This window comes from Apteryx mantelli, chromosome 1, assembly GCF_036417845.1.
Source record: "Apteryx mantelli isolate bAptMan1 chromosome 1, bAptMan1.hap1, whole genome shotgun sequence".
In the NCBI taxonomy this organism is placed as follows: Eukaryota; Metazoa; Chordata; class Aves; order Apterygiformes; family Apterygidae; genus Apteryx; species Apteryx mantelli.
Window position 1 is genome coordinate 998,294 of NC_089978.1, and position 25,106 is coordinate 1,023,399.

The window sequence follows — 25,106 nt, forward strand, 5'->3', positions numbered from 1 at the left end:
AGATGAGGAGAGAGTGCTGGATGTTAAGGGGTGACCTAATAGCAGCCCACAACTCCTTGAAGGACAGTTATGAAAAAGATGAAGCCAAACCCTTCTCTGTTGTTAGAGGTGATGCAGCAAGGGACAACGGTCACAAATCACATCTGGGCGATTCAGGTTAGACAGTAGAAAACAAACCTCTTCGCCACTGCAGTGCAGATCTGGGACAGGTCACCACAGGCTGGATCTCCTTCCCTGGAGGTTTACAGGACTTGGCTAGAAAAAGCCAAGGGTGATCTGACCTAGCCTGGGGGATAGTCCTGCTTCAAAAGGGAGGTTGGGCTAGATTAGGTCCCTTGCAACTAACATTTCTATGGTTTTGCGATCTCCTGGTGTACTGATCAAGTTGAAGACTGCTGGGTATGAACTGTTGTTATTGGGACATGACATGACACAAGGAGTTTGCGTCCTTCCACAACTTTTCCTATCTGTGATAAGAGTGTCAGCAGAGATGCTCATCTAGCATCTGACTGTCTGTGTCTGTCCTATTTCAGTGTGGTCTGGGGATTGCAAGAGAAATGCATGTATGCTGCATTAAAATGTGCACAAACAAGGGTGCTGCAGGCATTGCAGAGCTCTGAGATGGCGCTCTGATTAGATGAGTGCTCCAGGTTATCAAAGCTGAAGTCTAGCACTTGTAAAGTGTCACAGTTCAGTGGATGGATCAGTTGGCAGAGCTAAGACTGAAAGGACAAGTTCTTCCTGTTGGATATGAAGTGCAGCTCTGTGCTCTTAACATCCACATCCTAGTGATATGGGGTTCTAGGAAAATAAAAACAGAGAAAGTTTAAGGGAGTGAAGAAAGGTTGTGCATTTCCCCTTTCTTTTGCTCTACCAGATTTCAGAGGAAAAAAATAGGAACACTGAAAAAAAAGGTATTTTACATGAAATATCTCTACTTAGCAGTGAAAACATTTTTAGATTAATCTGTGAAAGGAGCTTACTGTTGCACTTGACTGAAACTACCAAAATGTTTTGAAGAGCTGAAACAAATTGCTCCGATCAATCATTTCTGGAATAAATATAGTTCCTATTTACTGCTGGCCAGGCTAACTTTTGGTCTTTAATACCATAGTTTATTTAAATATGTGGCAGAGGATATATTTAGAGGTGTCATTTTTCTAAAGAAAAGATTGAGAAGTGAACACAACTTTCTTCTGCATCTGCATGTTAATGTCTGAGATGGATTACACTCACTTAACTTAAAACATCTTTTTCTGAGCTAGTCATTTCAGGCACCAGTAGAGGGAAATGAGCACTTTCAGGAGCTATTCATCTTCTCCTAATGCAGACAGTAGACAGTGGTTCTCTCCCTGATTGTGCCCTATTGCTTTTTGTCAGCTATCAAGGGAGCTGAAGTGGTTCGGATGATGCCATTTGAAGTTTGGTGAGGCGAATCTGCTCCATTTACAAGCTGATGGTTTCAGTGATTTCTGTTTACTTGCCTGTAACCCCATTACTAAAACAGAAGGGAAGAACCAGAGAAACAAAGCCGTGCTTGATGTCCTGATTTGCTTCCCCGCTCCAACTCTCCTGCAGGGAAGGGGAAAGTGTAGGGGTTGGTGGACCATCTTCCCACCCTCTCCCAGTATCCTGCAACCAGTAGCGTCGCTCAATACCCTTCCAGCCGGGGAGCACAGGGGGGCAATGACTATTTCAGACCAGAGCTTAACCACACTTAGCTTGTAGTTTTCAAAAGACTTACTTACAATGCCCCATTTTGGGGTATCATCGATAGCTTCTACAAGCAGTGAATACCCTGTGCGCAGGGGAAGCCAAGCTAGGTCTTAGTGATTGCAATGGTCATCTGCTCCAGAATGTGACAAAGTCAGGTTGTGATGTGGCTTTGTGCTGATGTTACCCAGATGTTTGATCTGTTGTTCCCACCATTACAGGTGGGGGAAGGTCTCCATTGTCCGAAGTGCTGCCATCTCCAAGAGGTGAAGCTCTCTGACTGAGGAACCTGCGGTCTATGTTGTCGTGATGCTACCAGACCTTGCTTGGAAGTCATCTGCTTGGTTTTGGTGAGTCATTTCATCAAGCAGCATCCTGCAAGGACCACGACAGAATCAGATAATACTGACACCAGATCTAGCGAGTGGCTGGCACAGAGAACTTGTTGTTCTGATCTCTTCCTGTAATTGGCTTGTTTGGCAGCCAAAATACAAGCTTTCAGGATGGAGACCTCCAAAGGGCTGGGGCCTGCTCGAGTCTGTCTCTGCTTTCCACTTAGGTCATTCCTGATCAGTGTTTGTGTAACTTGATTTTAAAATCGCCAGAGATATAGACTCTAGTCACTCTGGTAGTTGTTTACTTCTGTATTTATGACGTTTTCCCAGTGCCTGAAACCCGGTAATAAATGCTGCCCCTTATTTCTGACCTTCCCCAGGAACAGTAGCCTGCTCTTCCTGTTTACGGTAATCTGTCACACGTTGGCAGGCTGTTATCGCTTCTCCTTATCTCTAGAAAGCAAACAATCCCAGTATAAACAAAGGGTTTTCAGGTACTATCCTATTCACACAGCAGGGGCAGCTGCTTCGTGCTTATGTACTCAGTGCACAATAGCTGGAGGGCGATCGCTTAAACATTAACACACTGACAGCGCCGGCTCTGCTACCAAAATGAAAGATTGCGTCTGTAAGCTCCTTGCTGGGCTTGAACTGCTGATCTAAGCCTGGCATCGTGCTTCAGCAAACTGGGCCTGCCTTCAAGCCGCAATGGTGACTTGGTTGCTCCTGCTCTTTGCTGGGTCCCTGTGCCTCGGAGGAGAAGCCTGACTCTTTCCTTTTGGTGTTTCTGCCCTTATGTGTATGGTTTGGGCAAGAAGAAAACATGTTTTACTTGCAGCTTGAGTATTTTTGTAATGCCTTCCTGAGCTGTGTCATCCCCCACTAGCAATAGAGGAGAAACATTTTGGGGGAGCACACCCGAAATTTTAGTTTCCTCTTTATTGCTGTGTGGCTGGAGAGTACCCCAGCTTTTCTTTAAAATATCCTCTGATATGAAAACTGTGATGATTCTCCAAATTCCTCCCAAGCTGGAACAACTGAGAACTGGAACAGCTCTTTCTCACAGGCCCTGTACTTTCAGTTTGAAAGACTTTGGACTAGCTTTATTCTGTGGAAACCGTGGGGAGAGAAATGCACAGGAAATTAAAAAATGTACACTGATAATATGAACTGGTCACATGGGTTTAGAAAGATCTTATGTACCTTTAGGTGCCAAGACACAAGGCATTGTGTGACAGAAGAATTAATATCTTTATCAGACCAGCTGATAGGAAATGAGTGAGTTTTCTGGCACACCTGTCCTCCACGAGAGTTGTCCTGGGTGCCATGAACACCAAGGTGAATGCACTGCTGTTAATATTCAGAAGTATTGGAGCCTTCCTGCAGAAAGAGAGTGTCCTCATGATATCTGCAAAAGTCTCGTGTTATATTCCATCATACAGCAGAACTTGCATTAAAGCCCTGGGTAATATCTCTGCAGGAGACCGTGCTCTCCCTCCTGGGTGGAAAAGCACTTCCCTGCTGATTCACCAGGATACTCCCCACCGGAACAGGGTTGAAGCCCCAGACGCAAGTGCACACGCAGCCCTGAGACCTGAAGGTATTTCTATGTCCTCCCTGAAAGTCCCAGGGGGACCTGGGGTCACCAGTGAGCTACGGGGATCTGGCCTCTCTCTGGTAGTATGATGTTAAATTGAGAATTGTGACAATATTTCAGAAGCAAATGTAAAGACAGGTACCTGGGCAAAACTGAGTGTGGTGGTTGTGGTTAATGGCATTAACAGCATCCACAAACTTGCCGGGTGTTTTCCAGGTAGATCAAATCTGGAGTTCCTGCAGTGAGAACTCAGCATACAGCGGGTAGGACAGAGCAGTTTGGTGGAGGGAGAAAATATTTATTTATGACCACTAAAAAAAAAAAAAGATCGAGGCACCTCTTTTCTGTCTGCCTATATTGGTTATATATTATTTCTGAACCTGAATAACTGCAACAGTGAAACAGAACAGGAAATCACTGAATGATGAACATTTCATTGCAGGCCAAGCTGTATGGAACACGTACTCCTATGTTTCATCAAGAATATACAGTTATTTTAAAACATTTTGGCTTGGTCCTGCAATGAAAGAAATGATTAATTCATACAGTTCTCAGTTCAAATGCTTTTTCTTTCTGTTGCACTGATGAATATTCAACATTTTGTTTGCAGGCAAAGAAGCGTTATACTCCATGGAGCAGTGGATGTTGTCTACCTTGACTGCAGCAAGGCTTTCGACACTGTCTCCCATAACATCCCTACAGACAAGCTCAGGAAGTGTGGGCTAGATGAGTGGAGAGTGAGGTGGCTTGAGAAGTGGCTGAATGGCAGAGCTCCGAGGGTTGTGCTCAGCGGCGCAGAGTCTAGTTGGAGACCTGTAGCTAGCAGTGTCCCCCAGGGATCAGCACTGGTTTCAGCCCTCTTCAACTTCTTCATCAATGACCTGGAGGAAGGGACAGAGTGCACCCTCAGCAAGTCGGCTGATGGTACCAAACTGGGAGGAGTGGCTGATACCCCAGAGGGCTGTGCTGCCATTCAGAGAGACGTGGAGAGGCTGGAGAGGTGGGCGGAGAGGAACCTGCTGAAGTTCAACAAAGGCAAGTGCAGGGTCCTGCACCTGTGGAGGAATAACCCCATGCAGCAGTAGAGGTTGGGGGTTGAGCTGCTGGAAAGCAGCTCTGCTGAGAAGGCCCTGGGAGTGCTGGTGGACACCAAGTTAAGCATGAGGCAGCAATGTGGCCTTGTGGCCAAGAAGGCCAATGGTATCATATGGTGCATCAGGAAGGTGTTGCCAGCAGGTCGAGGGAGATGATCCTCCGCCTCTCCTCAGCCCTGCTGAGGCCACATCTGGAGTACTGTGTCCAGTTCTGGGCTCCCCAGTGCAAGAGAGACATGGCACTACTGGAGCAAGTCCAGCGAAGGGCTACAAAGTTGATTAGGGGACTGGAGCATCTCTCTTATGAGGAAAGGCTGAGAGAGCTGGGCCTGTTTAGCCTGGAGAAGAGAAGGCTGAGAGGAGATCTTATCAATGCATACAAGTATCTGAAGGGAGGGTGTCAAGAGGATGGGACCAGACTCTTTTCAGTGGTGCTCAGTGACAGGACGTGAGGGAATGGGCACAAACTGAAACACAGGCAGTTCCATCTGAACATGAGGAAAAACTTCTTTACTGTAAGGGTGACAGAGCACTGGACCAGGTTGCGCAGAGAAGTTGTGGAGTCTCCTTCTCTGCAGATATTCAAAATCTGCCTGGACGCAATCCTGTGCAAGGTGCTCTAGGTGACCCTGGTTGAGCAGGGGTGTTGGACTAGATGATCTGCAGAGGTCCCTTCCAACCTCAACCATTCTGTGATTCTGTGATTCTGTGAAAGCATTTCTCAAGTCATTTTTAATAAGTTTTTTGCATCCTCTAAATAGACACAGCTATTGTTTCTGTTCTTTTTTTTTTGCCACCATTGTATACTTTAAAAACTATTTTGCAATAATAATGTATTATAAATTATGCAGTTCTGGTGTTTCTGGTATTCCAGTTGATGCCAGCTCAGACTGGCAGTGCAATTTGAGTAGAAAGCCATGCAGCCGGCTGTTTTGCAGCAAGATCAAGTCAGCTTTGGGCTCACAGCCACTGACAGGCTTCATGATTTGTAGATCATTGACCATGGGTAGGAGTCTGACAAATAGAGAAACCCCCTCCCACAGAGGCACATGGCAACATAAGCAAAACTCAGAGGATATTTTGGGAGGTCTCACCAGTATAACAAGAACATTTTCACTCTGTGAGAGATAACTCTTCCTGGCCACCAGGGATGTTGCCTCTGCACCTGGGTAACCCTGCTTGGGTACTACACGGTGCCTGTCTCCCTCCCAAGTGCTTTTTGTGGTCAGGAGAGGTAGCCTAGGCTGGGGTGGGGCAAAGTAAAAACACTTGTAATGCAAATGATGGAGAAGCAGGAAATATCTTGACCCAGCTGAGAGTGTTACCTGCTGTTAATCTTTAATGCACTAGCAATTTAAACTTCCACAAGTCGTCGGGCTGATGTTTCTTCTGAGATTGAGGAGAATGAAGAATTAATATCATCGGCTTTTGGTGGTATCGATAGGGATTCTTACTCACATGCAGTTCTGGGCTGATCAGGGCTGAGGTTCCTCGTTCCTCATTGGGGCTGGCCCTTGGTGAGTCATTTTATATTAAACATTGGTATTTGGGGCACCACTTTCTTCTTTGAAAAGAATGAAAGGAAGTAAATCTGCAGGTGAGAGAAATATGTTTCCATATCACTAAGAACTGGAGGTGTAAAGTCTTGCTGAACTCTTTTGTAAACCATCTGCATTGGCTGGCTTTGGTGCCTGGGAATGTTCTCAGGCTCATTTAATTTAAAAATGTAGACTTAGTCTGTGTTTATTCACCTCTGCTGAATTACATGGTCTTAAAAGAGGAAGAAGTGATTGGATAAATATTTGTGATGTGCCAAAGACCTTTCCTATACTGACGGATGTTTTCAGTGGACTGTTGGTTCATACAGAACAAGAACACTTCTTAACGGAAGCACTTAGAAATGCAAACATGTAGTGTACTCAGATGCGTGCGGTTTGCAATGAAAACAAAACAGGCTGTAAGCAGGTCTGAAGAAGGAAGGTTTAGCTTTGGTCCAACTCAAACACTTTTTCTTGCATTCCAAAGCTGGCCTACGCTTTTTCTAGTGTATGGCAGGGCATACATAAGGTGGAAATACAAATGGGGGAAAAACACATAAAAACATCAGCTCTGCAGCATTCCTTCTCCTCCTCAAAGTCTTCGTCATGACAAAGGGTCCACAGAGAACTTTGTAGACTTAACCTATTGGTATTATATGAACCTTCATGGAATTTGTTCTGAGTCCAGGTTACCCTGGCACTTTGGGATACTGGAAAAAACTGCAAAAGGGTTGAGCCAAGAGGCTGGAAATGGCCCATGTAGCCTGAGCATCAGTGCAGGAGTCCTGGTGTCTCTCTGGGTCTCTCTCTGGAATTTTAGCATGACTTTGCTGCTCTGATAGCACTTGTTTCCCTGTATTTTGTGTCACAATTTCTTTGTCCAACAAACCTGTTGCACTGCACTCCATGTCTTTGCCCTTCTTTTCAAAGGCAAGGAAAGGCAGGAACTAGCTTCTCAGCAGGCAGACAGGGAATCTGACAGGTTAAGAGAGTTGTTTCAGGTCATTCAGAAAGTCTGGGCATGAGCTGAAAATCAAGCCTAGCTCCCTGCTTTCTCCCTGGGTGTTTGGGTCTCTGTGATTCCTGTGCGATGAGGAGGAGGCACAAAAGACACTTTCACATTTGCAAACAGGTGAACATGTTTATACAGTTGGAAACACAGGGAGTAACATGCCTGGTGCAAGTTCCGGGGTCTGAAGAGACATACAGCCCTAACAAAGAGTAAGACACGTAGCTTTCCAGGTATACACAGAGATATAGCCCACTGATCACAGCAAGGCTAGTCATTATGACTTTTACAAGCATTTCTGTGATCTCTGTGACAGTAGGTAAAGCTGAGAGAGAAAAAAACCTGGCCTGTTTTGCAGTGCAAATGGATGGACAGAGGGGATTTTTTTTTTTTCTTCTTACAGATACAATTCATAAGGGCTAATAGGAAAGAATGAAAGGATTCATTTTTACAACAGAATATACCAGATCAAGCCCTCGGCATTCAGAAATGGCTCAATTTGGAAGTAATTTGCAAACAGGATGCTGTATGGGTCACTGTGTACTCATCTGTAGGTGGGCAAGGCCAGCATCTGACTCACCAGGCATTATTTATTCTGCTGATTTTCTCTTACAGAGATCCAGACTGACCCTGAGCACAGCCTCAAGCAACACCATGTATGAGCTCAACGACAGCAGTTTTGATCCTATCACCTTCGTCCTGACAGGCATCCCGGGCATGGAGGAGTCCCACATATGGATCTCTGTCCCCTTCTGTCTGATGTACCTCACTGCCGTGTTCGTGAACTCTGTCCTCCTCTTTGTCATCATCACGGAGAGGAGCCTCCACGAGCCCATGTACCTCTTCCTGGCTATGCTGGCTATTGCTGACCTAATGCTTTCGACCACGACGGTGCCCAAAATGCTGGCCATCTTCTGGTTCAGTGCCAGGGAAATTTCCTTTGATGCTTGCATTACTCAGATGTTCTTTACACATTTCAGTTTTATTGTGGAGTCATCTGTCTTGCTGGCGATGGCATTTGATCGGTACGTTGCTATCTGTGACCCCCTGAGATACTCTTCAACATTAACTCCCTCAGTGATTGGGAAAATCGCTGTGACTGCTGTCGTCAGGGCACTGTGCATCATGTTCCCACCCATCTTTCTCCTGAAGCGGTTGCCGTACTGTGGACACAACATCATGCCGCACACCTACTGTGAGCACATGGGCATAGCCCGCTTGGCCTGTGCTGATATAAAAGCCAACTTCTGGTATGGACTTACAACGGTTCTGCTCTCCACCGGCCTTGATGTTGTGCTCATTGCTGTCTCTTATGCTCTGATTCTGAGGGTGGTCTTCCGGCTCCCGTCCCATGAGGCCCGTCTCAAAACACTGAGCACCTGCGGCTCCCACCTCTGTGTCATCCTCATGTTCTACATGCCCGCGTTCTTCTCCTTTCTCACGCATCGGTTTGGCCACCACATCCCAGGTCACGTTCATATCCTCCTGGCCAACCTCTATGTCGTGGTCCCCCCGATGCTCAACCCCATCGTGTATGGGGTGAAAACGAGGCAGATCCGGGAGCGAGTGGTCCGCCTCTTCTGCCCCTCGGGGCAGTGCCCCTGCTGTGGCTGGGGCAGCAGATGCTGACAGGTGCCGTGTGGCAAGGGGGATGTGGGCCAGAATACGGAAAACAGTGCCAAGCACTGCAGCCCGTTTTGCCCTGGAGAAGCAGGCTTGTCCAGCAAACCTGCGAGAAGCCAAAGGTGACGGGGTTTCTGGAAATGTGGGCATGGATCATCAGCCCCTTCATTGCTACAGGTTTCTCCTAGAGACGCTTCCCCTGAACTCTCCATCTAGCAGAGGCTGGGGCAGAGAGTTCAGATGAGGATTATCAAGACTCTTGTGCCTGCTGATTTACTGTCACCTACAGCTGCTGTTTTGATTTGCTCTCCTACAGCTTCCTTTCTCTTTGTGCTTTCGCCCACTATCTAAGTGCCTAGACCGAACACCTGGTCAGACACCAGAGCAGAGCCTGGTATGCCGGCTGCAGCTGGATGCACCAAGTGCTGTTTACTATGGCAAAGGCAATAGTTTATCCTCCTGCCTTCATACATATAGCTTGCATTACCGAAGGACCTCAGAACCTCTTGCTGTACAATGCGTTTACATGCTGAAGAGCCCTGTGAGGTTTGGAAAGGCATCATTGTTCTTTGTTTAAGGGAAGCATATCTCTTAAACCATGATGTCTAAGGCTGAACTAAAGACTCTAGTGCTGAGTCTTGGGGGACAACGGGGGACAATGATCTCCTATGGCTTACACATCCCACAGGGAAATTTTCTCTTTTGAGGAAAATATTGAAGTGCTGAGCAGTGCTCAGTGTGAGGCACATTACACCTCAAGATCCTTTTCAGACCATACTTCTGCCTGATCAATTACCCACTACTTGTTGTCGTACATTTGATTTCTCCTTCAGCATGAAAATAGTTTCATTGAACTTCTTCTTGTTCCTCACATTGGTGTATGCACCAAGTGCATCATTAATATCATATTCTACCTAATGTCAATGGCAATCTGCCTCAGTTGTGAAAAGCAGTGCAAGTATGAAGAATGAGTGCTAGATATTGCAAAAGGAGCAGCATGCCAGTTCTGGGCATCTGCTTACAGCCTGAGTTTAATTTCATTATCTATCTGACCTGCAAGAAGAGCTCTTTTTCTTACCTCTCCCTTCCTCAGCAGAGACAGCAATGCTGGCTGTCAGACAGAATAGCTCATCTGCTGCCTCCGCTTCAGTGAATCTCACACCATGGGTGACAACGTCAGAAAGAGGAGAGACCCTCATCTCCATATAGTGTACACCAGCACTGCTAAAATCTCCCAAGCAACAATAAAGACCAACAGGGTGAAGGGAGTGAAAGCAGCACTGGAGACCTGGTGGATGGTATATGCTCAGACGGGACCATTGTGTTGTCTCATTCCCATAGCAGAGTCCTGATGGCCTTTCTGGCTCACCTGTTAAATGTCAAGGATTCTGTAAACCATAGCAAAAATTGCAGCTGAGTACTGTTGCCTCAGAATAAGCAATGCTCTTGGACCTTGCACAGGGCGCCAGAAAACAGACATGGCTGCAGCAGGTCTCAGGACGTTCTTCAGAGGGGGCCGGGCAGTGTGGCCACTGCAGAGCAGCAGAGCTGGTTCTCTGGGGGTGCCCAGTGGGGAAGCAGCCAGCCCTAGCCCGGCTCCAATGCCGACAGCCCCAAAGCTCTGCCATGGCAGCTCTGATGCAGACTGAGCATTACAGCTGGCTGAATAAAGTGCTGGTGCTTCCTACAGGGTCTCCAGGAGTTTTGCTGGGGGTGGGCTATGGAGGGCAAAGAGGAGGGGGACAAAACACTGGATATTCTGTACAGGCAACAGGAAGTACAAATCCAGCTCTGGAAGCTTCTAAGCACTGACACCATCCCTTTTTTCTGTTGGCAGAATGGGTTGGAAAAGCCCTCAGAGGCTATAGTCCCTTCATTGCCTCTCGCAGAACCACAGAATAGTTGAGGTTTTCAGGGAGCTCTGGAGACCATCTGGTCTAAGCCCCTGCTCAGAGCAGGGTCAGCTCGAGCAGGTTGCCCAGGATTGTGTCCAGCTGAGTTTTAAATATATCCAAGGACAGAGACTCCACAACCTCTCTGGAAAACCTTTTCCTGTGTTTGATCACCCTCACAGTGAAAAAAGCTTTTTCTTATGTTCAGATGGAATTTCCTATGTTTCAGTTTGTGCCCTCCCCTCAAACCAGCAAGAGCAGCTTGCCTCCATGGGTTTCCCAGAGCCGATGTGCACGTTCAATGAGACCCCCGTTGTTGCCCCTCCACTAGTTCCTCTGGGCTCCGGTGGCACTGAGGGCTTCTTAAGTGCTAAACTGCCAGGTGTACCTCAAAGCTGAGGCATCAGTTCCCTTTCTATTGTGGGAAGCCACTCTGGGATGAGGAACAGGAGGGAACGTACATGGGCCAGGATACCTTTCCTTCGTGTTTTACTGGGTGGGTTGTGGAGACAAATGCATGCTTCTCCTCTCTGCACTGTACCTCCTGTCTGCTGCATTTCTCTCCTACACGCCGCTCTGAGGCACTGGGGTCTGGGCACCGTTCGTCCTCAGGGCTGAGGCAGAATGGCAAAGCTCACCACCCCGATGTCATCATTCACACCTGTGCAGAGTGGGTGTGAGATGCTCCAGCAATGCCATGGATAATATCTTAGCCCTGTCTGGCACCTTGGGAGAGCAGGAAAGAGTCAGAACCTCTGAAAGCTCCTGAGGACAGACTGGAACCTAGGTCATATTTAGGGCAGACATATTTTGCACAGCCTGCAGGCCATCCAGGTAGCCTAATGCGTGTTACATGGGGTGTAACAAAGCCTCAGCTGAAATGAACTGCTTCTCATCATTACATGCTATGTGATTCATCTGTCCTCTCGTCCCTCCGCAACAGTTGGAGCTCAGTTAGTCTCAGGGGCCTGGGCAATGTGACCCATCAACAGCTGCTGAGGTTTTGCTGTTTTGCTTTTCTCAGTCTTTGCATCATGAAGATTTGGCTGCTCATTTCTGTCCTCCGCCCTTCCCAACTCAAATACAAAACCTGATATATAACTCAGCTCAAATCATTTCCCATTTGCTCTGATGGTGAAGAAAATACCCCTGCTGGGATCTTCACAATGGCCATTAGTAAACCTAGCATCATTTGAAAACATGGGTGTTGTTCACATCACGCCTCTCTTGTCCACTTGTGAGTTTGTGTCTTTGATAAAGAAATGCAGTGCTCCTGTTGCTGGAGAAGTGGGTTTGGAGAAACCAGTGGCGCCAAGTCCAGTGCCACTGCAAGGCTGCGATATCGGCAGTGAGGTCACAGTGCAGAGACATGATGACAGAGGTCCTCGGAGCAGGGTGGGGTTGAGGGGGCAACGTTGGCCAACAGCAGAGCCCGCAGCTTGCTTTGATATTCCTGCATGTGGATGGAGATGTCTCCCCTCAGCTGGGTCTCTCCAAACTTCAGGGTCTAAAGCAGCCGGAGGAGTTGGTAGCAGTGAAGGTGAAGAACCCGGATTGTTGTGTCCAGCCCTCCCACCCTTTGTCCCCTGCTTCTGCAGGAAGAAAAGCTCCAGTGGCACTTCCCTGAGGGATCATTTCCCCAAGGATGGTCAAAGCATGGATGTCCCTGGAGCTGCTGCCCCTCCAACTGTCAGGGTGACAGTGAAGACCCCCCGGCGGAAGGAGGAGTTTGCAGTGCCTATTAACAGACGCGTCAGGGAATTCAAAGGAGAGGTGTCTGTGCGTTTCTCATCTCCCACCAGCCAGCTTGTGCTGGTCTTCTCTGGCAGGATTTTGAAGGATCACAAGACCCTCGGTGAGTATGGTATTCATGATGAAGCCACCATCTACCTGGTGGTCCATTCATGAAGGGGATCCCAGGACCATCCTGGCCAGCAAACAAGCTCTTCCCAGAGGGCTTTCAAGATTCCAGCAGAGAGAATTGACATCTCTGGACAAGAGACCAGGAGCGGCTCAGCCTTCAGTGCACAGGACCTTCAGGGACTTATAAGCAGCATTGGCTTGAGCACAGTACACTTGTCTGAGTTTCTGAGTCAGCTGTTATCTACCACTGACATGATGTTCCAGCTCCTAGAAAGCCCCCTCATTGAGAGCATGCTTTCCAGCCCTGACCTGATTAAGGAATTATTATTCACAGACAGCCCTCTGAAGCAGATAACCATCCAGAAAATCCCAGAAATGAGCCACTTGCTTAGCACACCAGATTCATTAATGCTGGAGCTTGCTAGGAGCCCAGTGACTGTGCGGGAAATAATGAGGAACCCCAAAGACACTGAGAGCTGCCTAACAAGCCTCTTGGGTGGAGATAACCCTTTGCAGCTAGGGAAGGCTGAAAACCAGGGTTTGAGGCAGAGGGCTGCCCTGCAGCAGCCTGGAGGCCAACTCTTTGCTCCTTTCAGAAGCTGCCCATTCAGAGGCAGCAACCAAAGTGTTTTGAATGCAGAAATTAGGGAACCATTTCTAAAGGCTCATCCTCTGCAGCCCAGCTCCCACGGCAATTTCAGCAATGTTCGGAAGAACCCAGGATGCGCTGGCCCTGCATCAGCTGCGAGACCTGAAGAAGGGTCTAGTGTAGTCATGCTCATAGCCATAAGAAAGCTCTTGGAGCAGATCATCAAGCAGCTTTTGCAGGACATCCCATTTTCCCTCAGTGGGAGGGGTAGAGGGCACTTGCCAAGCCAGCAACCTGACACCACTGCAAGGCAGCCTCAAAAGAACGCCCTGGAGGTGGGGAAGGCTCCTCAAAGGCAGCCACAGCAGCAAGTCTGGACCTCTGAGGTGCCAGGTACAAAACTGGGGTCCCGAGGAATGCAAGTGTTGGTTCAGGTCCTGCAGACGCTGCAGAAACTGACAGCAGAAGCAAGAGTCACACCGCAGCTCATATGCCTTTTGGAGGGGCTGGTGAACCTCAGCGACGCAGGGGGGACAGGGCTCCCGATCTCCAGGCTCCACAAGATCTCCCACCCCGCTTCAGGAGCTCAAAGCCAGCAGGTGCAGATGCAACAGCGCAACACCCCTAACTGAGAACAGGTGACACGAGTGCTCTCCTGTACCAGGCTGGTTCACCAGCTGATTGGAGACAATACAAATAGAGTGACCAAAATCCTACTGTGTTCTAATCATCTCAGCAGCTGTTATAATGTCAAAAGAAAAGGGAAAGAAAGAGATTCATTACTTCAGATTAAAAAGTACTTAAATCTTTCAGCACTTTTCTTTTTTTCTTTGTTTTTTTTTTCTGGTTTCATCAAAGGTGGGAACCCCATGACAATCACAATGGAAATGAAAGTCTGTTGATTAAAAACTGTTTGTATAGCAGTGATGATAGCAGAGCTGGTTAAAAAAGTTGCTTGTATTCCTGGATTTTTTTTTTAATGTCCTCAAAATATTTGTGTGAGTGTTTTGGTTTTTTTTTAGCACAAAGAAAGAGTTTTTCTACAGACCAATCCTTGATTTCTGATGGGAGAGTAGGCTGCTTTACAGACAATGTGTCATGAGAGCAAATAAGTATAGGCAGAACATGAATACATTTAGACTGAAATTAGATACTTCAAGGTCTTCAGGGCATGGAGGACCTGGAATAGCCTCCCAGTAGCTGTCACAGGGGTTACAGCAGATTTTAAGGCAGTGGTGAAATGCTAGACAGCCCATGACTGCAAGAGACTTGTTTTGCTTGTTCAGACGGTCTCCTCCAGCCCTGCCTGCCTGCCTGCCAACAAGAACACATTGACAAAGTGACCTGCTGTTGCAGAGCTTTTTGTGAAAGCTTTTTGACCAGCTCTGATAACAATTGACCTGCCATCACAATTTGTCAATATCAAAAAACCCAGTCTTGTTTAGTGGCATCTCTGCTATGGCAGTTTAACTCACATGGTTATTCCTGCTGCCTTCTTTACTGCTTCTCCTACTTTGCCCTTCCTCAGTTACGTACTTAAGCACACGCCTAACTCCAAGCGCAACAGCAATGTTGCTGAAGTTAGTGTGTACACTCAGAGGTGGCAGAAATTTGAGTATAGTCCTGAGAAGGGCCCCTGTTATAAACACCCAGGAGCAGACTTGCACCGTCATTACCACAGAGCCGGGGGAGGTGGGACCCCGTTGTGCCCGGTACTGTACAAATGCAAACCAGAAGAATGGACCCAGCTGCAGAGAGCTTCCAAACCAAGTATAAATGATGGAAAATGGACAGGGAAGAGAACAGCAATAACATGACATTACTGGCCTGTGTGCTAGGTCTTGTCACCTGAATGATGAAAATATTGCTGAGCTCGTGACCTGCTGACATTTAATGTGGGAGTAGCTGCACTTTAGTGAATAGTCCTGCTGAGCTCAGTGGAAACTCTCCCATGGGTAAGGCATCCTTGGAGGCACCCACATTTTCACCTGTAGCGTAGTGGCCAGCTTGGCTGAGATGGGGTTTGTGTTCAGGTGTACCAACTGAGTTCATTTTAGGGATCATTCCACTTCCCTGGATTTCCAGGAACAGTTTTACAAAAGTGAGCAAACAGTTTTAAAATCCCAGCCCTGGCACTGTTCTGCTCTCCGGATGAACGTGGCAGCTGGGTCATAGTGCAAACCTCACAGGTACAGCAAAATGTCCCTGAGTCAATGAATCACTAGCTCAGCAATTATTGTCCAAAGGGGCATGCATAATGGGATATTAGCCAGCTGATCAGGAAGATTTATATTTCTAACATGGTTAAATTGTTAGCTTAATAACTCACTTGAGCTGTGAAACCAGAACTTCTGCACTTTGCATTTCATTTCCCTCTAAAGACCTCTCTGTCTTTTTTTAGTTCAGTTGGTATGGTAGGCTGTTTGTAGGCATGTTTGGATTGCAAGGACCTTTTCCTGGGGTGGAGAAAGGGATTTTCCCAGGAGAAGCTTTACAGTGTCCATGCACTGCATGCAAATGCTCAAAAGCTGTGGGACACAAGCCAAAGCCCATGGAGTCACTGGAAGAAGCAGACCTTTGTTTTCAGTGAATGTGTGGGCAGGCTTTTCATGTTCATATGCATTGAGGAGTCAAGTATATAGCTGAAGTTGAGATCATGCTTCAGGTTTGTGCTGAGTCAGGCTTTAAGCACGTTTTGAAGAAGTGCTCTAAAACTGTATTTGAATGCTTTACTGAATAAAGATGGAGATAAGCACAGCTTTCAGTGTGTACAAAGCCTTAAGTGTTTCAAGTTAAAGTACTACATTTCCATTCATTTTTATTGCTGTCTGCAAACAATGGTCCTTTATTAATTGTTCTTCATCTGCAGAGCTCTGTGGATAATAAATTATAGTAGCAAAGCTTAATGATTTTACTTCATCTCGCCTCCATCATCATAATGTCTTAGCAAATGTTAGTTAATTAATAAAAGTTCCCAGGCCACCTCATAACAGGCAGATAATAAATAGCACATCCTTGTAAGCTGTTCTGCCTAAATTGAGATAGTTCCTCAGCAGCGAGGGCAGAGTCATTGATTGACTGCTCTGCTCTGATGTATTAGAGATCCCCGTTGGTCCCCAAAGCTCTCCCAAAGGTCCACAGTAGTTGGAAGCTGGCTGTTTGCAGCTCCCTGGGCCCCAATATGCAGTCCTCTCAGGGTCTCTGCTGGTTTCTAGAGGAGAAAGAGTGGTTCAATGGACAAAATAAATCCATTACTCTTTTCTAAAACCCAAAATGAGGACAAAATCAGTTAAAAGGTTTACAGCAGGAATGTCTGCTGGTGTCCATCTCTGAGCTTCCAAATTCCTCTCCATCATGGTTCACAAAAAGGTAAAACAGATCCTAACCACAAAGCCTTCCCAGTCTAGGGGCAAGGATGACTCACATCTGATTAGCAAGTCTCTTCTTGCTCCATGGTGGCCCCTCTGCACAGCCTTGGAAACTGCTTTGAATGCCAGGACTAGGAATCTTGCAGAAGTTACTGGTGTGTAAAGTTGGGGTGTGATGACTGAGGAGGATTCACTGAGATAGATAGCTATGGGACACCCCCCGTGTAGAGTATCTGTGATTACCTGCCTGCTCTGGGCACCCCTGAGGGTCTGCAGAGCTCATGCAATCCCCACCCAATTAGCACTGCAGTAGGAAATAACGCAGGAAAATAAACTGGTAAATAAACACTTCGCCACCTGCATCAGGGCCAGAGTCACAAACAGAAGTGCCCTGCTCTCCCTCCTGGCATGCTCGGGATGCAGTATAAAACTCCCTGGCTCAGGCATGGTCACAGCAGAGCTCATCACCTGGCACAGGAGACTGGTGAGTCAGCTGGGCTCAAGGCTCTGTCATTTCCGAAGAGTTTGGTGAGATGGAGACTGATTAGGGAGGTAGGGTAATGCCAGCGGTCCATGTGGGTTTTACTGTGTCCTGTCACTGCCAGAGGTGGGTAGCCATTCCCTGGCAGCAGACCTGGCTGCATGATCCCAAAATCCCTGCATGAAAGTGTGAGGGAGGGAACTGGGTAATGTGTTTCTGGAAGGAAAGCAAGAGGACAGTCTACCTGCTCATCTCCTGCAGACTTGGTTGATGCAGAGGAATTCACCTCTGAGAATGAACTTGTGACCTGCTAATACAAGCGCACTATGTGTGAGCTAGCCCAGAAGTATGCCTGTAAAATTTCCATATCCTTTGAAACAGCAGTCACTGGTGTCAGGGAGTTCAGAGGTTTTCTTTCTTTATGAGCAGTACTGGCTTAATTTCACCTGGCTATCCAGCAGCAGCTCGGAGCTTTGATTTCTGCTGTATGGACATATTGCATAAGGTGGCAGCCCCAGACACAAAGCTGGCTACTCCTCACGGTGCTGTAAAATCCCCTTTGTATCCTGGACATTTTGGTAATGCCTTGTTGCTGGTGGCTTTTAATTTTAATCTCTTCTCACATCCCACATGAGAATTTCTCCAGGTACCTGGGTGATTGGACATTGCTGTCTGGGGTTCTTGCAAAGTCGAGCTGCCACTGCAGTTGAAAGAAAAGCAGAGTCTTCTCTTCCTCAGCCCTTTTGGCAATGAAAGGGGATTTTCCCTGCCTTTCACATTTCTTAATCTCAGGGAAGTGAGCTCTCACACAGGGTTACAGACACAGACCTTTATTGGGGGCTGATATGGGGAGATAAAGTCCCAGGAAGGACCGGATTGAACCAGGCTCCTGTGTCCTGATTTCCGGTGGCTTTCAGATTACTGTGATTCATTAACCCCGGGTGTTCTTCGAATAAGATCCCAGAGCAGAATGAACAATGCTCACACATTGTTTGTGGCAGTTGTGGGAGGCAAGAGAACTCTTCCTAAAATATCTCCAGTCCTGAAGATTTGTCAGTCACAGCATAGATGATGATCACATCCAAAAGGTCACCCTGAGGAGCACTCATGTGATCACTGTTTCAAGAATGAATCTCTTGTATATTTTGCTGTAGTTCCCTGCAGTTTCAGGCAGAAGATTCTCCTTATATCAAAGAACCAAAGAGCAGAAATGACACGAGCAAGACCAGGGGGAGGGAACCATGACTGAGCAAATTGCCCAATATTTAACACTTTCAGAGAAAATCTGGTTCAGAAGTTCAAGTATCTCAGCTGTGAGCAATGCTAATTAGGAACTCAGCTCCCCTTTGGCTAATATAGTATCCTGGGTACAGTTCAGCTGCTCTTAGAGCCATTCTTTTATCATTACACACAGCACCTGCAAGTAAGAAAAGACTTAAAGCATTGCATTGAACGATGTCAGCGCCCAACCGCTCGAACTCACACCCAGCAGTCTTCATCCTGGTTGGCATACCCGGCATGGAGAAGTCTCACATCTGGATCTCTGTCCCATTCTGTCTGATGTACATTGTTGCCCTTCTAGGAAACTCGGTCCTGCTGGTCACCATCGCGAAGGAGCGAAGCCTCCACGAGCCCATGTACATCCTCCTGTGCATGCTGGCAGTGTGCGACCTGCTGTTATCCACTGCCACCGTGCCCAAAACCCTCGGTGTCCTCTGGTCTGTCTCCACTAAGATCTCTTTCAGTGGCTGCCTGGCGCAGATGTTCTCCATCTATTTCATTTTTGTGGCGGAGTCAGCCGTTTTACTGGCAATGGCCTTTGATCGGTACATTGCCATTTGTGACCCCCTGCGCTATATGGCCATCCTGACACGCTCCGTCATTGCGAAAGTCGGTGCGGCGGCTTTAATCAGGAGTTTCTGCATCATGTTCCCTGCCATTTTCCTCCTCAAGCGGCTGCCATACTGTGGACACAATGTCATGCCGCACACCTACTGCGAGCACATCGGCGTGGCCCGGCTGGCCTGTGCTGACATCACTGTCAACATCTGGTACGGGGTAACCGCTGGCTTCCTCTCGGCCGGCTTGGATGCCATCTCCATTGCCGTCTCCTACATGCTGATCCTGAGGTCCCTCCGGGGGCTGCCGTCCCCACGCGCCTCCCCCAAGGCTCTGCACACCTGCGGCTCCCACCTCTGTGTCATTGCCATGTTTTACATGCCGGCCTTCTTCTCCTTCCTAGCACACCGGTTCGGCCAGCGCATTCCTCGGCACGTCCTCATCTCCCTGGCCAACCTCTACGTTGTCGTGCCGCCCATGCTCAACCCCATCGTGTATGGGGTGAGAACGAGGCAGATCCGGGAGCGAGTGGCCCACCTGCTCTTGCCGGGGAGCTCGGGCATAAGGACATAGCCGGGTGGGCAGTGGGCGAGGAGAGGGCCTTGCCTACAGGCAAGGTGTGGGAGATATGAAGCTTTGAAAAGAGGAAAGTGACTGAAAGACAATGGGGAGCTGGCAAAATGGACCAGATGATAGGAATGTTTTTGAGATAGGAGTGTTCAGTGATCACTGGCATGTTAGAAAAAAGCCCTAAAAAAAGCCCCTTCTGACATGTGCTAAGGCTAATATCAAAAAGGAGAAAATGGGATTATCAGAGAAATTTGAAACTGCTTAGTTTGACATCAGCTCCAAATAAAATAATGGAAAAGTGAATATGAGACTTGATCAATAAAGTGTAAAAAGGAAAGAATGTAATTAATGGCAATCAATACTTATTTTTAGTGTTTTATTTCCATAGAATTATGTCATTTCATTTTCTGATGGCTTCCGCTTTTGGGTGATAACATTACCTGAAGGCTGAATACAAGTGTAAGGATGTTTTATTTTCACAGTATTCTGATAGAAAAGAATACACCTCATTATAAGTAAAGCAGATGTTAATGGAGTACAGATTGGCTAAACACAAAATCTTAATTCAGCAATAGCTCGGCACCAAGATCTAGTTTTCAGTATATTTCTGGGTAGATTCGGCAGTGATTGGACATGGGGTCTGATACTGTATGTGACTATTATCAGTTGTGTAGAAACAAGTACAAAATCATTGCTAATAAGATTTTCAGCTAATGCAAAGACTTACATAGCCATACTATTGAGATGGACAGAGTCGTTATACAGCTAATTTAACAGGGTTGATTGCAAAGTCATACTCCTAAGGAATGAAGGATACAGGCTATACCCGAACAGCTGGGGCTGTGTCCGAGCAGAAGTGACTAGAGAAACGCTGCTGTCCCGGGGAAGGAGCAGTTTGGTGGGTGCACCTCAGGTGACGCTTGGCTTTCTATTTCTCCTTCTTATCAGTACCTATGTTCTGAGATGGGTGGTGGTAGGGAAATAGAGGGAAGCAAAATGAGCTTGCCTGCTGTGAGTGCAGATTCCCCAACACCTACACATCCCCACCTGAGGATTACCCGCAGAAATCCCTCATTTGCGGCTGGGCCAGGAAACTGGTGAGCTGTTTGCATTGAGCGAGCAAGTTTCTGAGCTTTTAGAAAGATATTTTATCTGTGGAAGGGTTGAAATTAAAATTATGCCTGCTGTGGCAGGCAGGAAGCCTGTGTCGTGGCTGAGTGCGCTATGCTCCATGACTGTTAAATAGGGCTTGAACCTGATGCAGCTTTCTTTCCCAGAGAGTGACTCAGCTCGGCTGAAGCAGGCACCTGTGCTCGGCCAGGGAAATCGCCTTCCAGGCTCTACAGACTGCGTTGACTTGGGCCTGCTTCAGCTGCCCTCGCTTGGGTGTCTGCTGCCCTTTGAGATGTCCTCGGGGATCCCACCTGCCCTCCAGCTGCCACTGCGGAAAGATGCATTGCTCCTGACAGCTCCATGCGGATGCTGCCGGTACCCTAGGATGAGCCCTGAATGTAGTGGGAGCTCAGCTGCCTGCAGAGAGGCACCTAAACACAGGCATCTTCATGTTGATCCAAGCCCTGGCAAGGCTCTTCCTCGGGTTTTAGCCTCAACCTCCCACCGTTCTTGTCTATGCACAAAAAGTTTGATAAATTTTGTGGGGTGTTTTCAGCCCAAGCTACCTGATCCACACAGGTTCTCCAAAACCCTTGCTGTTGTTTCCCATATAGGAGAGACACTTTGTCCTCAAAGGCACACAGAAAAAAACCCTAGAGGATATCAGCCCAAAACTGCAGAAACAGATGTGTGCAGAGCATTGCAGAGAAGCATGGGGAAACAAGCATGCACTGGGCTTTGTGGTGGGACTGCTTTTAACCAGGCAAGGTTAACCTGGGTGTTCACATCCAGATGGGAATCCAGATTTATTGTGTCAGGCAGCAACTAAAACAGGGCATTACAGACTGTCATTGCAAACAGAGATCTGCTATGAAACAGGCCTTTGCAGTTACTCCGGGACCTATTAGGAGAGCCAGTACCTATTTAATGAGAGCGGGATTATGCCAGGGTCAGGAAGGTATAAGAGAAAAGGGAAAACAGCCTCTCCGTGTTCAGAATCAAAGAGGTGGATTAAACCTGGTGCCACTCCCAACTGAGTCCACCTCCTGTCTGTTTGGAGTGAAGGCTGATCTATAGTTGAAACTATATATATTTACAACCACAGCCCGGTAACAGGAACAGGTCGTCCAGAGAGGCTGTGCAGCTCCACCTTTGGAGGTATCCAAGATCCAACTGGATAAAGCCCTGAGCGACTTGGTCTGACCTCAGAGCTGCCCCTGCCTTGAGCAGGAGGTTGGACTAGAGATCTCTTGGGATCCCTTCTGGCCTGGCTTCTTCCATGACGCTGTGATTCTGTGAACAGTTATCAAGCATTAGATCTTCTGGCACTGTCCCTGAGTCTGGGAGCACATGTATTCAAGCCCTATAACACTAAAGCTTGTTTTGTTCTTTCTTTTCAGTTACCAGAAGCTGTGAAGAAAGTGCAAGGAAGAGGCTCTCATGTCAGCTGACAATCACACTGCCCTTGTTCCCATCACCTATGTCCTGATGGGCCTCCCTGGCACGGAGGTGTCTCACCTCTGGATCTCCGTCCCCTTTACACTCATGTACGTAGTCGCTCTCCCTGGGAATTCCATCTGCTATTCATCATCATCACAGAGAAAAGCCTCCATGAGCACACGTATCTCTTTCTGTCCATGCTGGTAGTTGCTGACCTGCTGCGGTTTACTACTGCCATGCCCAAGACACTAGCAATCTTCTGTTTTAGGGCTGGGGAGATTTCTTCTGAAGCCTGCATTACCCAGATGTTCATTCATGCCGTTTTCTATGCTGAGTTGGTAGTCCTCTTGGCTATGGCATTTGATCAGCATGTAGCCACCTGCAAGACCCTCAGAAATGTGACTCTCTTAACAAAAAGGATGATGGAGACAATAGGGTTGGCTGCTCTAGCAAGAAGCTTCCCCATTATTTTCCCCATTGTTTTTCTTGTTAAGCGCTTGACATTCTGTAGAAACAAATTCCTCCCTCACACCTACTATGAGTACAGGGGCACAGCCAAGGTGGCCTGTGAGGCATCACTGTGAACCTCTGGTATAGTGTAATGATTGCTGTTTTTGTGGTAGGCTTGGATGCTGCATCACTGCTGCATATTCACTGATCCTTCAGACCATCTTCCAGCTCCCATCCAAAGATGCCCGGCCCAAGGCTCTGAACACTTGTAGCTCTCCTCTCTGTGTCATATTATTGTTTTGCTCCCATGCACCATGTCCTCAGAGCTGGTATGAGATGCCCCACTTGTGCAGACCCTGGTGTCTGATGGCAGAGCTACGCAGGGCTGGAAAGGCAGAGGTGCAGGGGAGGGAGGCAGGGAACGGCATCTACACCACGGTAACCAGACCAGCACCACGGGGAGCTTTGAGTGTGAGCGGCATCAACCTGCAAACACGGCCCTCAGGCTTGCCATTAGGATTCCTGGCTGGGGCCAAGCTCCTCCTGCTCAAAAACTTGACAGCTTTAGCTCCCAGCAGGTAGGCTGGTAGGAGGTGTTAGAGGCAGGGCTATTTTGTATACTGCTCTAGGTAAGACAGGCCTCCTGCAGAGAGCAGGAACAGCTTTTGACTGAAAGGACAAATACAGACCAGCTACATGTAGAGGCCTCCGGCCTCCCATGTTCATCAGGGAAGTCCTGAGTCAAGCGCCTCTTCTTTCATTAACTGTGCACCTCTCATTTGGCTTTTATCCGTGCTGCAAATCCAAGCTGCTTCATGGCTGCAGTGCAACACAGAACCGCAACCCCTTTCTGACTTGCAGCTTTCCCTGTTGGTTTATTCATCTCTGGGCTTGTTTTTGAGAGAGTTTTCTGAAGTTTTTATGTTTGCATTTGTGTAATGTCTTCTTATATATGTGTCCATAAATGCTATACGTGCAGTTAGTTAGTAGCGTATTCTGCATTTACAGATTAATCTGGAAGGCGACATTTCATCTAAAAAGTTGCAGGAGTGACAAGTACAAAATGTGAAACTGCTGGCGAATAAACACAGGAGAACAATCCCACGGGTGATCAGTGGCACAGTGCGTTAAGACTGCGCTGCCCTAGGAGAAGGTAGCAATGGGCAGCAGTGAGCCCTCCCCTCCCTGAGCAGCAGGTAAGTGCAGAGAGCTCACAGTGCTGCAGTTTATCTCCATTCTTCCTGTTCCACACTTGGAACTGCCAGGAGTGACTTCTCCCTCGTGTACCTGTCAGTTCTTTGCAACTTTCTCCTCGCTCCCAAACCCAGCTCCTCAGAGGCTGACGCTCAGCTGCAGGCATCGGTGAACGCAGCAGTCTGGATGGACCCAGAGGTCTAGCCTGGCAATTGCTGGCCATGTTTTAATGCAGCCTCTCCAAGGTTGCATTGTGCCGCAAAGGAGGCTCTGCCTTGCACAACATGAGGTCAGGGAATAAAGCACATCTGATTAAAGATATTTTGGAGTAAAGATTTCTAAAAAGATACCCATTGCTGGGCTCAGTAGGGATGAGCCTGGCTGACCTGTTTGGGGCCCATACTAACCCAGAGCCTGTTTTAGCCTTAAAATGAATTGCTAGGGATGAGTAGGTTAATGTGAGTTGTGCAGGGCAGAGAGGGGGAGCAGAGGGAGAAGATTGCTCATGGTGAGAATTATGCTGCAATACAGGACTGCCTTCTGGTTTGGGGTTGGTATTTTTAAAAGAGCAAGAAAATCTAGAGAGGAGTGAAACAGAACAGACATATTATTCAAGTGCCGGAGAAAATGCTCGGTCTATAAAGGGTGCAAAACATAATGATTCTTAAAAAGCTAAAGAGGCATCTTTGTTGCAGGGTGGAAGTCTCAGGAGGAAATATCTGATGCTAAGGATCATTGTAATGCCCTTGAGAAAGATGAATTTGAATGAATGGAAAATGAAGCCAGACATATTCTGATTAGAAATAAAAGCTTATTTTGAACAGTGGGAATGATTAACTGCTGTGAGAAGCTCAGGAGAGCAGCAGTAGATTTTCCAGCACTGACTATACCCAATCTAGAAAATATGACCATGTGGAGTATTGATGTTGTGGGGTACAGAGTTGGTTTCCCAGAGATATCTTTGTCTTCCGGAATGGTGTGGGGCTGAGAGGTAGTATGCACATCTATTTTGGCCTCTAGCTGTATGTATGTGCATGTTTGAAATGGGTGATATTTCTGTGATGCCCCTGCCCATTCTCTTTGGAAGGGCTCTTCTAAGCAAGGATAGATGCTGCTGGCACTTTGAGGCCAGACGTAGCATCTCCAGTGCTTGGTGATGAGACCGGCTGGCAATGACAGTGCCTGTCCTACCTGTTCCCTATCACCTTTCCTCTTCCATATCCCCTTTCACATTGCTTGCGGTGATCTCACTGAAGGAGGAGGTGAAGTGCAGTTGAGACCAGGCATTACTCTGAGTTTAGCTCATGGAAAGCAGGACTGACTCCTGCAGGAGTAACTCCTTCACTTCACAGATGGCACCTCCTGCTTAAGTTCTGCTTCATCTCTGTAATTTTCTCC

At 47.5% G+C, this 25,106-nt stretch overlaps 2 protein-coding genes across 2 annotated transcripts; both read left to right on the forward strand.

The window, feature by feature from the left end:
• The first annotated feature begins 7,940 nt into the window (after positions 1 to 7,940).
• On the forward strand, positions 7,941 to 8,915 carry LOC106489343 (olfactory receptor 52B2-like). Its single transcript, XM_013948525.2, has one exon. It carries the CDS (start codon positions 7,941 to 7,943, stop codon positions 8,913 to 8,915), a length of 975 nt encoding a protein of 324 aa, XP_013803979.2.
• A 9,642-nt stretch (positions 8,916 to 18,557) lies between these two features.
• Positions 18,558 to 19,514, forward strand: LOC106489338 (olfactory receptor 52B2-like). The gene has a single exon (XM_013948523.2). It carries the CDS (start codon positions 18,558 to 18,560, stop codon positions 19,512 to 19,514), a length of 957 nt encoding a protein of 318 aa, XP_013803977.2.
• The last annotated feature ends 5,592 nt before the right edge of the window (positions 19,515 to 25,106 follow it).

Bases quoted from the DNA above. Each gene is read 5' to 3' on its own strand.
- LOC106489343 (XM_013948525.2), top strand. From the start codon at position 7,941: ATGTATGAGCTCAACGACAGCAGTTTTGATCCTATCACCTTCGTCCTG.
- LOC106489338 (XM_013948523.2), top strand. From the start codon at position 18,558: ATGTCAGCGCCCAACCGCTCGAACTCACACCCAGCAGTCTTCATCCTG.